The sequence below is a fragment of the Typopeltis vanoorti genome, chromosome 18 (genome assembly GCF_054136105.1).
Source record: "Typopeltis vanoorti isolate ZY-2024b chromosome 18, IOZ_Tvanoo_1.0, whole genome shotgun sequence".
Taxonomy (NCBI): Eukaryota; Metazoa; Arthropoda; class Arachnida; order Uropygi; family Thelyphonidae; genus Typopeltis; species Typopeltis vanoorti.
The window spans coordinates 74,729,135-74,745,792 of record NC_143566.1 but is presented as its reverse complement, the minus strand read 5'-3'; the positions used below and the strand labels follow the sequence as shown (position 1 = coordinate 74,745,792).

General features: G+C 36.2%; 1 protein-coding gene across 1 annotated transcript in view; it reads right to left on the bottom strand.

Moving 5' to 3' along the window:
• The window catches only part of LOC150096810 (CD109 antigen-like), a 325,733-nt gene that overhangs the window by 162,698 nt on the left and 146,377 nt on the right, over positions 1-16,658 (bottom strand). The window contains exons 15-16 of the mRNA XM_090408083.1: positions 14,788-14,928; positions 9,520-9,568 (exon numbers count right to left, since the gene is read on the bottom strand). Coding sequence (XP_090264209.1) covers positions 9,520-9,568; positions 14,788-14,928 — 190 coding nt within the window. The remainder of the gene's footprint in view (positions 1-9,519; positions 9,569-14,787; positions 14,929-16,658) is intronic.

Genomic DNA, 16,658 nt, shown 5'->3' with positions numbered 1-16,658 from the left:
CAGATTATTTTTGCCCTGTTGAATAATGTTTTAATAACTCCATATTGTTGTGAGGGGGGGTGGTGGGATTGTTGGTGGATGTATCTGCCAGTATGGGTGGGTTTTCTATAAACTGAGAAAACCAAGGTTCCATCAGGTTGGCGGGTGACTAGTGTGTCTAGGAAGGGGAGGTTATTGTTTTCCTCTTTTTCCAGGGTGAATTTGATTCTAGGGTGTTGGTTGTTCAAGTGTGTTAGGAAGGAGAGGAGTGAATCCGGGCCATGTGACCAAATAGCCACATGGCCCGGATTCTTGGTTTGGATGGAACCTTGATTTTCTGATGGAATCTTGGTTTTCTCAGTTTATAGAAAACCCACCCATACTGGCAGATACATCCACCAACAATCCCACCACCCCCCCTCACAACAATATGGAGTTATTAAAACATTATTCAACAGGGCAAAAATAATCTGTTCTAATGATCAAGCCCTAACCTCTGAACTAAATCACATCCGTGACACTTTCTCAGCCAACGGCTACCCCCTCCAAAAAATCCAAAAAATACTTAACCCAGTCATCCACAACCCACCACCCCCTCCCCCTCACAAAAAAGATTACTCTAAATCCATCACTATTCCCTACATCAGAGGCACCTCAGAAAAAATCAATAAAATCTTAAAAAAACATGACTTGACCACTTGTTACAGACCACATAGAAAACTGGCATCCCTTATCCGCTCTACCAAAGACCAACCACTTCCCCTAGACCTACCTGGTGTATACCAGGTCCCTTGCAGCTGTAAACTGTCCTACTTTGGCCAAACAGGCAGGACAGCAAATATCAGAATCTCAGAACACAAGGATTACATCCGATTCCACCAGTACAGCCACTCTGGGCTTGCAGACCACGCTCTGGATACTCGCCACAGAATAAGATGGAAGAAAGCCACAGTAATACACCGCAGCAAGTTCAAGTATGAAAGACTATTCATGGAATCAGCCTCGGCCCTTAGGAACATGCCAAACCTCAACAAATTTGGATGCATGAAACTGCCCCAAATTTGGGAAACTTTTATCAAAAGAACTTCAGCCCAAAGGCCAAGAACTACCAATATAGCCCGCCAGGGGGCACCATCAGGACTTTAGGAAAACGCTAGCATCCTAGCCTCAGTCTCATTTGTTGTATTAGTACTTGTGTGCACGTGTCCTTTTAGTAAGTTCCCAAGAAGATGGCAACGTAACGTTCGCCGAAATATCGGAAAGTGTATATTAAAGTTTATTTAATCTATATTTCCAGTATACGCTGTCAATTCCTTAAATATTAGTTATTATGTCTAACCAGCGTATAAGCCTCTCAACAAGAATAAGAAGGAGTATAGGTGAAACTACAGTACAGGGTAAGTAATTATGAAAAGCCTAAGAGGTAGTTTAAAGTACCATATTTCCCTGAAAATAAGACCTAACCAGAAAATAAGCCCTAGCATGATTTTTCAGGATGCTCGTAATATAAACCCTATCCCAAAATTAAGCCACAGTTAAGATCGTCAGCCAGATGGATGCATTTAGTACTACAGGAAATGGAGTTGCAAGAAATTCAGGCTGGAATTCGGGGTTTGGAGAGTTATGACGATATTTCAGAAGAGGATGACATGACTCTATTTGAATAAATGTAGATTTTTGTACATGAATAAATGTAGATTGTTGTACATGAAAAAATAAGACATCCCCTAAAAATAAGCCCTAATGTCTTTTGGAGCAAAAATTAATATAAGACCCGGTCTTATTTTCGGGGAAACACGGTAGTACCACGGAATAAGAATCTGCAAGGAAAGGATATTAGTGGTGTATGGGAGATGGTCAAGGGATGTCTGAAGGAAGCAACACCAGGCTACAAATACTAGATCAGGAAGATAAATCAGGTAAGAGTTAGATGGATGAGTAGTATCACTCACAGCATGTGATGCAAAAATAAAAAATAATAAAATAAAATTTTAAAAAAAAATGTTATGGAGGGTAGATAAGGAGAACGATGGTCACAAGCATAAGGCACACACAAGAAAGGTGACCAGTGCAGTAAGGAAGGTAAAAGCAAATTATGAGAAAGATAACTAAGCAGGTCAAAGAAAATCTTGAAGAGTTATTCTACCATGTGGTAAGTAAAAGTAAGAATGATTATGTAAGGATAATGATTATTGAAGAGATTGGTGTCGAGGCTAGCTGGTGAAGAGACATACTGTCGGAGAGCTCCTGAAATATTTGTGATTTTTGTTGATTTATTAAATATTTTGTTAGATTTAATTGTGTAATTTTAGTATATTATATTTAGTATAGTATATTTAGTATATTGTAGTTTTATTAGTGTAGTTAGTGTGCTAAAGTGTTTTATAACATAATCTATGTCAGGAAGTCGCCGCTAGAAGGATTCGTAGTGCGTAGTGTTCATGAAAGCTCCTGATAAGATAAGCGTTATTTTCAGTTATCGTTGATAAATTTACTTAATATTGCATAGTTTTGTTTGCCTTGCGTATCTTAGTGCGTCTGTTTGTGTGTTTTTGGTGTTTATAATTTGATAAAATACGTTACTAGTAAGTATGGCTCCAGTACGAAGGAAAATGGCCAGTAATAATGGTTCGCCATCTTCTTTGAAGAACGGTAATGTAAAGGAGATGATTCAGTGTACTATCTGTGAAATGTACGGTTTGCGGAGTGCAGTCAGAGTGTGGTTAGATGATAATAAAGGAGTGAATGTGTGTAGAAAATGTAGGGAGAATGAGGAATTGAAATGTATTTCGGATCATTGGTGTGATATTTTTGTCAAACTTCAGAATGAAGAAAATAGGGATATGACAAGAAATGGTAAGGTTGTACCAAAGAATTGTGAGAGTGTGAATGTAGAAAGTGTGAATGATAGTATTAATGGTTTTACAGAGAATAAAAAAGATGAGATAGAAGCAATGAGTGAGATCGCGTTGTTGAATGGTGCGATACAAAGGACAAAACAGCAGCTAGACCGTATGAGCAAAAGTCGACTGATTGAACCAGCCAATAATAAAAAGTATGACAGGAAAAATAGGCATATGAGTGTGAACATGAACAAAATGAAGGATAGAGCGCTGTATGGAGACTCGTTAGTACGAGGTGTGTTAGTAGAGGATTTGACAAAATCGTACCAACCTGGTGCGACCATAAAGGATGTAACTGAGTCTATTAGAGAGCAAAAGGAAAGGGTGAAAGAAATGATTGTTGTGGCAGGTACGAATGATTCGAAAGGAGACAAAATGGAAATGATAGAAGACCTGAATGAATTGTTTGAGGTAGCAAAAGAAAAGAGTGAGAGAGTTAGAATGATTAGTCTTTTGCCACGGTATGACAGCGAAATGTTTAAAAGGAGGGCCATAATTGCGAATGACTTTATGCGTGGGTTATGTATGACGAGTGGTGTGGGATTTGTGGATGTGTGGAGTGAGTTCGATGGGCGAAAGGATCTATATAAGATGGATGGCTTGCATATGAATGGTTACGGTGTAAGGAGACTTGAGAAAGTGTTGCTGAATGTAGTGGATGTGCAAATTCAGGGAAACTAGATTCATTAAGGGGAGAGGGTAGATATACAGTCCTTAGGGAGGCAGTTAAATGTATGAATGAATATAATATGCCCGAGCAAATAAGGACAACAAATCAGAGTGGAATAGTTAATAAAAGGCATCAAGGTAGGGTTGGGGCTAATAGGGATCTTAAATTCATGTACACTAATGCTAGGAGTATAGGAACAAGAAGGAAGAGTTTTTGGCCATGGTTGGCACTTCCAGACCACAGGTTATTGGTATTAGTGAATCATGGCTGACTGTAGATGATATAGCTAGTGGGATTGAATGTGATGGATATAGTGTGTTCAGGAATGACTGGGAGAATAAAATAGGGGAAGGAGTATTGTTGATGATAGTTGATGAGCCAAGGAGAATAGAAGTTGAATTGCAGGATAGAGAAAAGAGCACATTTGAGGCCATTTGGTGTGAGATTGTGGCTAGCAGAACAAAGATGGTGGTGACAGTATGCACAAGCAAATAGAAGAAATAAGTGGAAGGAGAGTAATTATTATGAGAGATTTCAACTATGGACGCATTGATTGGAGTGAGGAGAGGACACACAGGAGGAAGGAATTTGATTTTATGCTGATATTTTGATATTAAGGGATAACTATCTGTGACAGCATGTAATGGAAAATACTAGGGGTCAAAGAGTGCTTGACCTAGCAATGACATCTGAAGATTTGGCTGTAACAAATATGACCACATTGCCACCAATTGGTGAGAGTGATCATAGGGTCTTGAGTTGGGAGGTGGCTAAAGGTGTGGAATTTTCAATTAAGACAGGGTACATGTGGAATTATCGGGCTGGAAAGTATGACAAGCTTAGGAGTTTGATTGGTTCAGTGCCATGGCATGTACAACTGCAAGGACTAGAAGTTGATAGTGCATGGGAGGCAGTTAAGAAATGTTTGCATGAAGCAATGGCTGACTGTATACCTAGAGACGGAATAATAAATCAAGTAGGGGTTAAATGGATGAATAACACCATTAAGCTTGAGCTGCAAAAAAAGAAACAACTATGGAGGGAATTTAAGGAGAAAGGTGACCGGCAGGCACATGAACGGTATAAAGTGCAGGCCAGAAGGGTAACGAGTGTGGTAAGAAAAGCAAAAAAGGATTATGAAAGAACATTGGCCATGCAGGCTAAAGGGAATCCTAAACAGTTTTTTAGATATGTAGCAAGTAAAAGGAAAAATGTACATGGCAGAATGATTTTAAAGAATGCCAATGGTAGGGGGGTAACTGAATCAGTTGATATAGTTGAGTTACTGAGTGAGCACTTTGCAAGTATATATCATCCAGGTGGTGACATTGCAGAAATGAATAAACCAATAGATTATACGGGAATTGTGGAGAATGAAGTGGAGGTGAGTAGTCTATTGCATAACCTCAATGTCAATACATCTGTGGGATTGGATGGTATATCAGCTCGTGTCATATGAGAAGAGGCTAAACAATTGTCAGTACCCTTGACCATTTTGTTTAATTTGAGTCTCAGGTCTGGGTTAGTCCTGAGGGGGTGGAAAGAGGGGAAAATAGTTCCACAGCATAAAGGTGGTTCCAAGACTGCTGTTGTAAATTACCGACCGATTAGCATATCAGGAATCATTGTCAAGGTCTTAGAGAAATTAGTCAAGAAAAGAATACAGGATTGGATAGATAAAAATGGGATATTGTATGGGGGACAACATGGTTTTGTGAAGGGTAGATCATGCCTCAGTAACTTGCTCACGTTTTATAACACAGTGACGGCTGAACTGGATAGGGGTAATGGGTTTACAGTGACACTACTGGACCTTGCCAAGGCCTTTGACTGGATACCACATGGAACCCTAATCAGTAAACTGGAGCAGATGGGGATAGATATAGGGTTGGCAAGATGGATAGGAGGGTGGTTAAAGGAGAGATACCAGAGAGTGGTTTATTCAGGAGTGGAGTCTAAAAGACGGCTTGTGACTAGTGGTGTGCTGCAGGGCTCTGTTCTTGGACCACTGCTTTTCAATGTGTTCATCAATGATATAGGAAAGGATTTGAGAGGAAGTGTTCACTTGTTTGCTGATGATGCAAAGTTGGGTAGAGCAATTGTGAGTGCACAGGATGTCAAAATTTTGCAGGATGATTTGGATAGATTGGAGGTCTGGGCTAAGGAGAATGGATGTCAATTTAATGTGGCAAAATGTAAGGTTATGCACTTTGGGGGTGAAAAGAATAGCAGCAGTATATCGCATTGGTGGAACCGTACTCCAGGAGATTGATGAGGCCAGGGATTTGGGAGTGTTGGTGGATAGGGAATTGAAGTTTAGGGGGCACATTGCAAAAGTGACTAAATCAGCTCATCAAATCACTTTGCTTCTGAAAAATACTTTAACATGCAGAGACAAACAAGTTGTTGTTCCTCTGTATCGAGCCTTGATAAGACCCCATCTGGACTATTGTGCCCAGTTATGGGCACCAGGGTTTCTTCGTGATGGGGAGGAAGTGGAGAGGATCCAGAGACAAGTGACCAAGATGATAGCAGGTCTGTGGAATGAACCTTATGAGAATAGGTTGAAGATTTGTGGGTTGCAGAGATTGGACGATAGGCGAAGGAGGGGTGATATGATTGAGACATTCAAATTACTGAAGGGTTTCTATAAGATTGATCCAGAAGATATTTTTGAAAATATGACTGGTGGTAGGAGGACTAGGGGCCATGCATGGAAGCTGGGCAAGAGTGTGGTTGACAAGGGTGTTAGAGCTAGGTTTTTTACTTGGAGAGTGGTGAATGAGTGGAATTAGCTTCCAGAGTCTGTTGTGGATGCTACGACTGTGAATGAGTTCAAGGCAAGATATGATAGATACTGTGTCAATGTCGAATAGTTGTTCTTGACATGATGTTAGGGCCTCCCTCGATGAGTCTGTCAACTCCTTGGAGTTGCCCGGAACAACAACAATAATAATAATAATAACAACTTTAATGAATGCTGATGGTAGTGAGGTAAAAAAAGCAGACAAAATAGTTGAATCCCTATTTTGCAAAGATCTTTCATCCAAGAGGATGCGATATAAATGTGATAGGAACTGATGTGGGAATAGAGTTTGATGAATTGGAAGTGCATAGGCTACATGCAGAATTTCCGTGCAAATACAGCCATGAGATTAGATAGGATATCAGCTTGTATATTATGAGAATGTGCAAAGGAATTGGCACCATTGACCAGGCTACTTAATTCAAGTCTCAGCTCTGATAAACTCCCAAGGGAGTGGAAGCAGGATAAAACAGTTCTGCTACATAATGGAGGCTCTGAGATTGAGGTAGCAAATTATAGACATTCGGTATTTCAGGAATGGTGATAAAACTAAGGGAGTGACTTCATAATAGCATGAGTGGATTTTTGCAAAGGTGTTTGAACAGGATACTATGTGGAATGCTGTTACACAAACTGAAAAATATAGGAGTGAATATGGATACAAAAGTGGGAAGATGCTAAAGAGTAGTATATTGAGAATCAGAATTCAGTAGAAAGCAGATGACTAGAGGTGTACTGCAGTGGCTCTGTGCTTTGACCACTGCTGTTTAATCTGTACATAAATGATTTGAAAGTAAATATTCAGTTGTCTGCTAATGATGCAAAATCGAGTAGGTGTAATAGTTAAAGTAATATATTTCTATCACATTGATTGATATAAATAGGTTCACATATTATAATATTATAATTTAATATTATTATAATGGAGTATTTCTACAGAGTCAAAAGACTCTTCATGGGAGATCCACACAAATGATTATTCACATAATACCTATCATATGGCTCCTTAAGGTGAATGAACCTCTGAATGGTGAATGAGCATTCACCACTGGGGTACTCATGACTACCTCTTGCAATTCATTCCATTCATTCATTACTCTCCAAGCAAAACTTCTAGTCTGCACACTCTTATTTAAATCACTTATGCAACTTCAGGGTGACCCTTGTTCTCTCCCTACTCATCATGTATTGAAAAATTTCTTTTATATCAGTCTCATAAAATCCCTTAAGTAACATAAGTTTTTGCCCTGTCATCTCTCCTCCGCCTGTTATCTAAACTCTACAACCCACACACTTTGCAAATCTTTTCAATCTATCCTCAGGGAGCATTTCACAGGCATGTCACCCGCTTGGTCACTCATCTCTGAATCCTCTCTGCTACCTCCTGATCTCCAAATCATAGCCTTTAAAAGAGGGATAACAACCTTCCTGTCTTTATTTGCCAGTGTGTTCAACATCCAAGTAATCTTTTGAGTTATTTTGTCAAGTTTTTTGCAATATGTCCTCTGAACTTCAAATTTCTGTCCACTATCACCCCCAGATCCCTAGCCTTGGCAATTTCCTGAAATCCAGTACCCTCAGTATGATACAAAGTTTGTATGTAATTTTTTCATCCCAAAGTGCATTACCTTACATTTTGCAATTAAAATGACGACTATTGTCCTTTGCCTACATCACCTTTCTCAACTATTGCCCTCCCTAATTTTGCATCATCAGGCACACAATTGAATATTCACTCAATGCTAATTTAACATGGAAAAGTGTAAAGTTATTCATTTTGGGATGAAACAAATACAAGATGCATATTGTACTGATGGAAATTGATGAAGGGGAAGTTGAAGTTTAGATAGCATATTGCAAAAGTCAACTGCGTAGATCTTGAAAAGAGTTATCATAGATGGTTCTTTCCAAGAACACATACGCTTAGTATTAAAACAAGAATTTCTTGGTAACATTGTGACTAAGCAGAAAAATTTTCACAACTATCTCTCATCCAGAGTATTAAGCAAGTAATAAACCTTTTTTTCCTACTTGTATATGGAAAATACATCTGACTTCTGCATTTATTTAACCATGGTATCTTCTTGGGTGTGGCTCCCACTAATGAGACTTCGATAATGAATGAAACTGGTTTGGGTAGAGATCTTTCCCATAACATTTTCAACGTTTTTGTTTTATGTAGCTACTCAGGCAATTCTTTTGAAGTTAACAGCCATGATATACTTGTAGACTTTTCATAACAATAAACACACTTCATGCTTACACATATGCATGAGTATAAGATTAAAACAACAATACCATTTCTTGTCAAGTATAATATACCAAAGTGAATCCTAGAATTATTTGATTACTAAAGCACACACTAGTAGTCAGAGATAAGAAAGTTATCATTCCTCTTTATAAGGTCTTGACATCGCTATATCTGGATTACAGTGCATGAGTCTAGGACTTTTTGGGAATGAAGTAGTGTAGAGGATCTAGATAACTGTGACCAAGATAGTGAGTGGTATGTGGAATGCTCCTACAATAGACTGAGGGTTTGTGGGTTCCAGAAGTTAACTGATTGGCAGAAAACAGGGGATATGATAGAAATGCTTATGTTATTACAAGGGTTTTATGCAAAAAGTTTAGCAATGGGTTACAAAGTATATTAAAGTATATCCTTTACCCAACAAAGTATATTGTTGGGTAAAGGATTAAAACATTATGGGAAGGGCCACTGCCCTTCATTGAGTTTATAATTACTCTATTAACTTGGGTTAATAGAGTAACTATTAACTCAAGTTAATAGTTACCCTATTAACTTGAGTAAATAGAGTAACTAAGGCTATGAAGGCAATGCAACTAGTGTATGATGTCTGTTCATTTGTGGCTAGTTTGCTTATGATAAGGAATGAAGAACAAAATTTTCAGGAGGAAAGGCCCTGTCACCTCTATAATGAGACAGGCTAACAATTTTAGTTGAAAAGTCCTCAATAAAAATTCCCAGCATCTACATGGAATTCAAACCCAGATTTTCCAACTTAAAGGCAAATATTGCCAAATCAGGCAGGGAATGTTAATAAAACATGTTTAACCAAATTACATGATCAATCTCAAATCAATTATAAAACACATAAATAAAAGATTAAAACAAACACTCAGATTAAATTACTACCTACCAAACAATCTGGTAACATTGGCATCAGTAAAAACAATAAGCTTCAGGAACTGAAAATTAGAAAGCAAAGAATGTTATTTTTTTTTAACTAACAATAGAAGAACATTAATATAACCAAAATAACTATTATTACTCATATTTCACTAAATATGATGCGCAATATATTTTTGCAAGCTTCTGCAGTTATTTACTATGCTTCAAGAATAATCAGTATTTATATATGTGTGTGTGTGTGTGTGTGTGTGTGTGTGTGTCAACTTTTTTTTTTTTTTGTATTTTTTCATTTTGCTAGTTCTGCTGACTCTAATCTGCTTCTTCACAATTAAATTAATACAATAATTTGAAATTATTGAATAGTAGAGTATATTAATAATGTAAAATTAAAGATACCACATAAATTGGGCCTTTCACACAATGTTACACAACAGAATGATTCTGCCTAATACAATAAAGCAGAAACAATGTTATTCTGAAATGTATGGAAAGATATTACATTTCAGAGATACTTCAGAAAGTTCAAAGAAGCATTTAAAATGATTTGCATGCCTGTGCAGTGCAATAAGACCTAAAGTTTAATACTCAATCACATGTGGATGATTTTTATCAAACAATTACAGAGATAGAATATGAAGGGCAATAAGTCAAATGGACCAACAACAGCAAATACATATGATGTTATTAATATTAAATGATTATTTTTTAGACAAGAACCTATTTTTAACCAATGTTATCTATGACTTCTCAGTTGCAGAAACTGTTTGACATTTAATTTTCTTTAAGTATATTTGTGTTAATTTAATTTCTAAAACAGAGTTTTTATGTATGTATGCTAATTTTCTTGAATAATGTACAGTATACATAATAGGGGGGGGGGGAATCAATTCTATGATTTAGATTAAATTCAGAATTCAACTGCATTCTTAGTTAATAAAAAAAATAAAAAATTCTCCTAGGGTTCATTGTAAGAAATTCTAAGATATGTAAACTACAAAGATTTCTGTTACAATAAGAATACCTGGCATTTAGATTATAACATACCATAACTATCAACATCAATAGTAACATGCAGCCTTCCTTCATATCGTAGTTTTTTTGTTATTAATCATGACTTTTTTTTATATATTTATTCCTGCTTGCAAGTATGTGCTTCAACAACCACATAATCTGATGTGCTGTTTTGGCTATCTTTGCAAAATGCCCTCTAAACTTCAACACCCTGGCCACAATCTGCCAAGTTCCTAGCCTCATCAGTTTCTGCAGTTCAGTTCAATCTATATATAGTATACAGCAAGCTTGTGATTTCTTCTTCCCAAAGTGTATCAACTTACACTTGGCCACATTAAACTGGCAGCCATTTACCTTTTCCCATACTGCTAGTTTATTTAAGTCATCAGGCAAGATTCCTACATCACCTTTATTTTCTATGACTCTTCCCAGTTTTGCATCATCAGTAAGCAACTGAATATTTCCCATCAAATCATTTCCTATATCACTGTTGTATAAATTATTATTATTATTACAGGTATTTCCATGGAGTCAGTAGATTCATCACGGGAGACCCAAACTATCAAAACAATATCTATCCTATCTCTTCTTAAATTCATTTACAGACAAAGAACTCACAACTGAGTCAGGCAATGCATTCCACTTATTCACCACCCTCCAGGCACAAAACCTTGTTCTCACACCCTTGTTAACCACACTTTTTCTTAATTTCCAGGGATGACCTCTTGTTCTTCCATCACTATCACACAGCTGAAATATTTCCCCTGCATCAATCTTATAAAAACCTTTCAGTAATTTAAATGTTTCTATCATATCCCCTCTTCTCTGCCTATCAACCAACCTCTGCAATCCACAAGCTCTCAATGTAGGGAGCATTTTTTACATCACTCACCAACTTAGTCACCTTCACTGAACCCTGTCCACAACCTCTTCTTCTCCAAGGAATCCAGGTGACCAGACTTAAGCACAGTAATCCAAATGTGGAAGTATCAATGCCTTATAAAGGGGAATAAAAACCTCTTTATCTCTGGATGTTAGTGTGTTCTTCAATAACCAAGTAATCCTATGTGCAGTCTTGGACACCTTATCAATGTGTCCTCTGAACTTCATCTCCCTATCCACCAACACCTAAGTCCCTAGCCTCATCAATCTCTTGGAGTACCGTTCTCTCAATGTAGTACACAGCTGGTAATCTTTTAATCCCAAAATGCATAACTTTACACTTTTTCACATTGAACTGACATCCATTACCTTTTGCCCATTTTGCCAGCTTATGTAAATCATCCTGCAAACTCTCAATATCATTTGATTGATTTGTTTTTTATTGTGCTACTCAACTTTGCATCATCAGCAAACAACTGAATATCTCCCTTCAAGCCATTTCCTATATCATTTATGTACAAACTAAACAATAATGACCCAAGCACAGAGCCCTGAGACACACCACTGGTCACCTGTCTCATCCTGGACTCTGCTCCTCCATACACCACTTTCTGGTATCTCTCCCTGAGCCATTCTTTTATCCATATCACCAGTTTAGTATCCATCCCCATCTGCTCTAATTTGCGCAAACAGTATTCCATGGGGGTATCCTGTCAAAAGTCTTAGCAAAATCCAGTAGTATCACTGTGTAGCCATTTCCCTTGTCTAACTCAGATGTTATTCTATTATAAAAAGTTAATAAATTGCTAAGGCAGGATCGACCTTTAACAAAACCATGTTGGCCCCTATAGGGTATCATATTCTGATCCGCCCATTCTTGAATTCTGTCTTTAACCAACTTTTCCAATATTTTTACCACCACACCTGAGATGGTGATTAGTCTGTAATTAACTACCATAGTCTTAGAGCCACCTTTATGCAAAGGAACTACTTTGCCTTTTCCACTGTCTGGGGACTATACCAGAGTTTAAACTTAAGTTAAATAACCAAGTAAGAGGGTTGACAATTCCTTTGCACATTTACGCAACACCCGAGCTGATATTCCATCTACACCTACAGCAGTGTTTGCATTTAAATTCTGCAATATACTAAGTACCTCTGATTTATTAATTTCAATTCTCACATTAGTTATTGCTACAGGTACAGAGATATCCTCATTTGGCTGATAGACTTTTGAAAAGTGATCACTCAGTAACTCTACTATTACATCTGAATTGGTCACCTCAATACCATCAGCACGCACTAAGGTTATCCTTCCGAAGCCATTCTTCCTTTTACTTGCCACACAGCGGAAGAACTCTTTGGGATTACCCTTAATCTCCTTGGTTAAAGTCTTCTCATAATCTGATTTAGCTTTCTTACTATGCTGGTAATCTTCCTAGATTGAGCCTTGTACTGCTCATGGGTGTACTGATCGCTTTTCTCCTTGCAAATTCTCCATAACATTTTCTTTTATTTGCAGATCAAGTCTGATACTACTACTCATCCATCTAACACCTACCTTATAATAAGGTATATATGTTTATTCCATATATACCCCATCTTAAGAGAGAAATCCACAAATTTTGCAACCTCCCAAGTCAATACCACATGATTGCTCTCACCAATTGGAGGTAACGAGGACACCTTACTTATGCATATATCCTCAGAACCTATGACCAAATCCAACACTCTCACACCATGAGTCTCTTCAGTTATGTGCTGTTTCAAGTAACTATCTCTTAGAAGATGTATAAATTCCATTTCCTTTTTCCACGTGATATTTCTTCCTTCCAATTGATATCACCATAATTAAAATCCTCCATAATAATCACTAACCCTGCACTCATTGCACTAATTTGCTGATGCATGAATTCAATATCACCTGCCCCTATAGCAGCAACCAACTGTATAATTCAATATCACCCCCCCATAACCCCTGTTCTATCTTCTCTATCCTCCTTGAATATATTAACATGTCAACTACATTGTTAACCTGAAATAACAGCATTTTACATTCACATTCAGTTTATTCATTAATTAATTGTTTTTCCAATGTGACTAGATAGCCAAGATATCACTGCACTCTTACATAAAAGGTGAATAAATTTCTTATTTCCTGCTACTCTAAAATATTGTAGCTTGTCATAATTACCTGTTTTGTAGTTTCCATATATCCCTTCTTAACAGAAGGGATATATGGAAATCCTTCCATATATCCGTAATAATTCCGGCAATCTCCCAGGTTAAGATTACATCACTTCTCCCCAGCAGAGACAGTGTAGCTAGATTGGTTACTGTTAAGTTCTCTGATGCTATGACCAGATTCAGCACTCTCAAACCTTGTATCTCTCCATTACATCATTATATGCTATCTCAGGTAATTATCTCTCAGCAGCTGTATAAATTTCATTTTCTTCCCTCCCTGCAGTTCCTCCTTCCTATCTATGTTCCCATAGTTGGGGGGGAGGGAACATAGACTGAGAGATGTTCTTATATAAGGGCACTAATTTAGGTGTATCTGAATAACTATATGCTGATATAGTACTTTTGTATCCAGAAGATAGGGAATTGCTGGAGAGGGATCAGAAGATAGTAACTAAGATATGAGCACAAGTTAAGGATGTGTGGTTATTGGCAAATAGGAGAGGTGATATGACTGAAACACACTGAAAAGGAAGGGAATTAAAGTAAAGATACCATGAGATTATACTCTTGTTTAATCTTTTATCCAAGTGTAAGCAAACAAAGTTTGTGCATGAATTATCAGGGCTTTACATTATGGGATACTAAGGCAATTAATCAGAAGTCATTAGCCATTATATACCAGTAGCTTAGTTGTGAAGATACTTCACATACAAACTTTGTTTGCTTATGCTTGGATAAAGGATTAAACAAGAATATAATTTCTTGACATCTTAATTTATTGTATAACCAAGTGAAAAACTCTCAAAAACTGAAAGAGAGATTATCAAAAAAATTGGGGCAATATGCAGTTGGTGACAAGTGGATATTTTTGCATGGAGTGGTGGTTGCACAAAATGGATACTGATGTACTGCCAGATTGAGTAGAGAATGCACAATGATGAATAGAGTCAAGGTGTAGTGTGACTGGTATCATAATGTATAAAATGAAAGGATCTTTCATTACAAGTCTAGTGACTCTATGAAGGCCTTAGAATACAATTATAAGTTCAAACAAGTGAGAATCTGATCATTTTTATGCCAAATTGATAAAAAAATCAGAATTCCCAAATATTATCTATGTTCATACTAAAGTCTAACTTAAATATACAAAAGAAAAAATTAAATATTAAATTATTATTTTACCCTTGGCTTTTACCTCAAATGTTCTGTTGCAATCTATTCCATAGGTTGACGAAGGAAAGTGTACAAAATGACTAGCACTTCCTTCCCTAGAATGCCAGATATGGGTCAAAGTTCCATTCATTGTTTCATCGAAAGAACTCATTTTTTCTAGTACCTAAAAAATATTTTGCAAAATAAATAAAAACATACTGTGAGTACAAATTAGTAAAATAATAGCATATAACAGATTTTTCATGGAATTCATTGATTTATTGTGGAAGATCAAAGATAAAAATATGACTCCTTAGCTTCCATCAGATCGAGGGTAGAGGTGAAAGATTTGTAAGAATAGACAGAACTAAAAGTTTAGCAATTATGTTTTGTTTTCTTTTCCCTACCATCTTGAAGTTAGAAGAAACTTAGCATCTTACTGAACTAATTATCACAACAGTTTCGCAGTTTAATAAAAAATATTTTTATTTCCAATAAAAATTATATTTTTCTCTCTTTCCATACCTAAAAATTAAATTCTGCAATCTATATCTGTGTAACTACAGGAATGTAAATTGCTGACAACAGTGGTGTTTCACAGTTCAGGTATCACTTTTGAGGACTTGTCTATAAATTCTTTCACTCTACCATCTCTTCATTATCCTAAAACTAGCAGTCTCATATATAGATGGACACCCATTTTGTTTACTCTCCTTTTGAGTCTTATTTCTAATAGCTATAAACAACAGTGTTATCTTAAATGATCTGTAACTTGTGATTATCAAATAATCTGACAGCATTTCCAGGATTTCACTTTCTCTTCCTCCTCTTTGTAATACTCTTCACATTAGCAATAAAAATAAAATAAAAATCACTCTAATCAATAATTGTTACATCTTATTCATTTCACATATTTAGTCTAACCTAGTAACTGTAACTATGATTATAGATAACAACCTAAATAAACAAGATAATACATTAACTGTAAATAACAGCTACATTATTTTTAATCTGGATTTGCTAGTTCATTTCAACTCTGAAATGCAGGCAATAATGAATATTTTGTGCTAAAAATAATTATAAATGGGAAAAACCCATGAACTATGTTTATAAGCTCAAATTATCTTAATGAATTCTCAGAGATTTAATCAAGTAATTATTGCAAACAGAAAAATAAAATTTCTGTAATGTGCAGTTCTGATATACAAGATTTATTAATCTTTCAAAACTCTTGCAAAGAAAACAATTAAGAAAAAGAACACACTGTGCACCAAGATCAACAAATAAGAAGTAAACTCTAAAGATAGTAATTTAAATTTGCTTACATGGAGGCTTAAATTGCAAAATTTGAACTCAGTATCTTCACAAACCAGACTCGAATGTGATCTAAAAGGCTTAAAGACTTCCCACTGGTTTCATGCTTCCCTCAAAACAATGCAAATTGTTAAAAATTCTCATCAATTATGTTTCCTAAATTACTCTATTTCCTCTTGTTATCTGGTGTTCTCTCTCCTTATGTTTACAGAATGACTGAACAAAGTAAAAAACTGTCCCATATCTAGTAAATTAAATTTATTTTTTTTAAACTAATTGTGAAAATAAAATTTACACAGCCATAATTTTTACCAAATACAACACAGATGTATTGTATTTGCAAACTTCTTACTAATTTACAAGAGAAATGTGTATTCCTGAAAGTTTTCATGTGACAGAATAATTTTAAATACTTTGGAAAAATTTAATTGGATAATTACAAGATTACCATCATACTGTATGATCCCATAAAAAATAAGGAGTAAGTTCTCATATAAGAAAGTAGGTACTTGTAAATTTTTTTAAATGTTTTTGGAAAATATTAATTTCCATTTTAAAGCTTTTGTTCAAAAATGGTGGAAATATAAAGAAATAAGATAT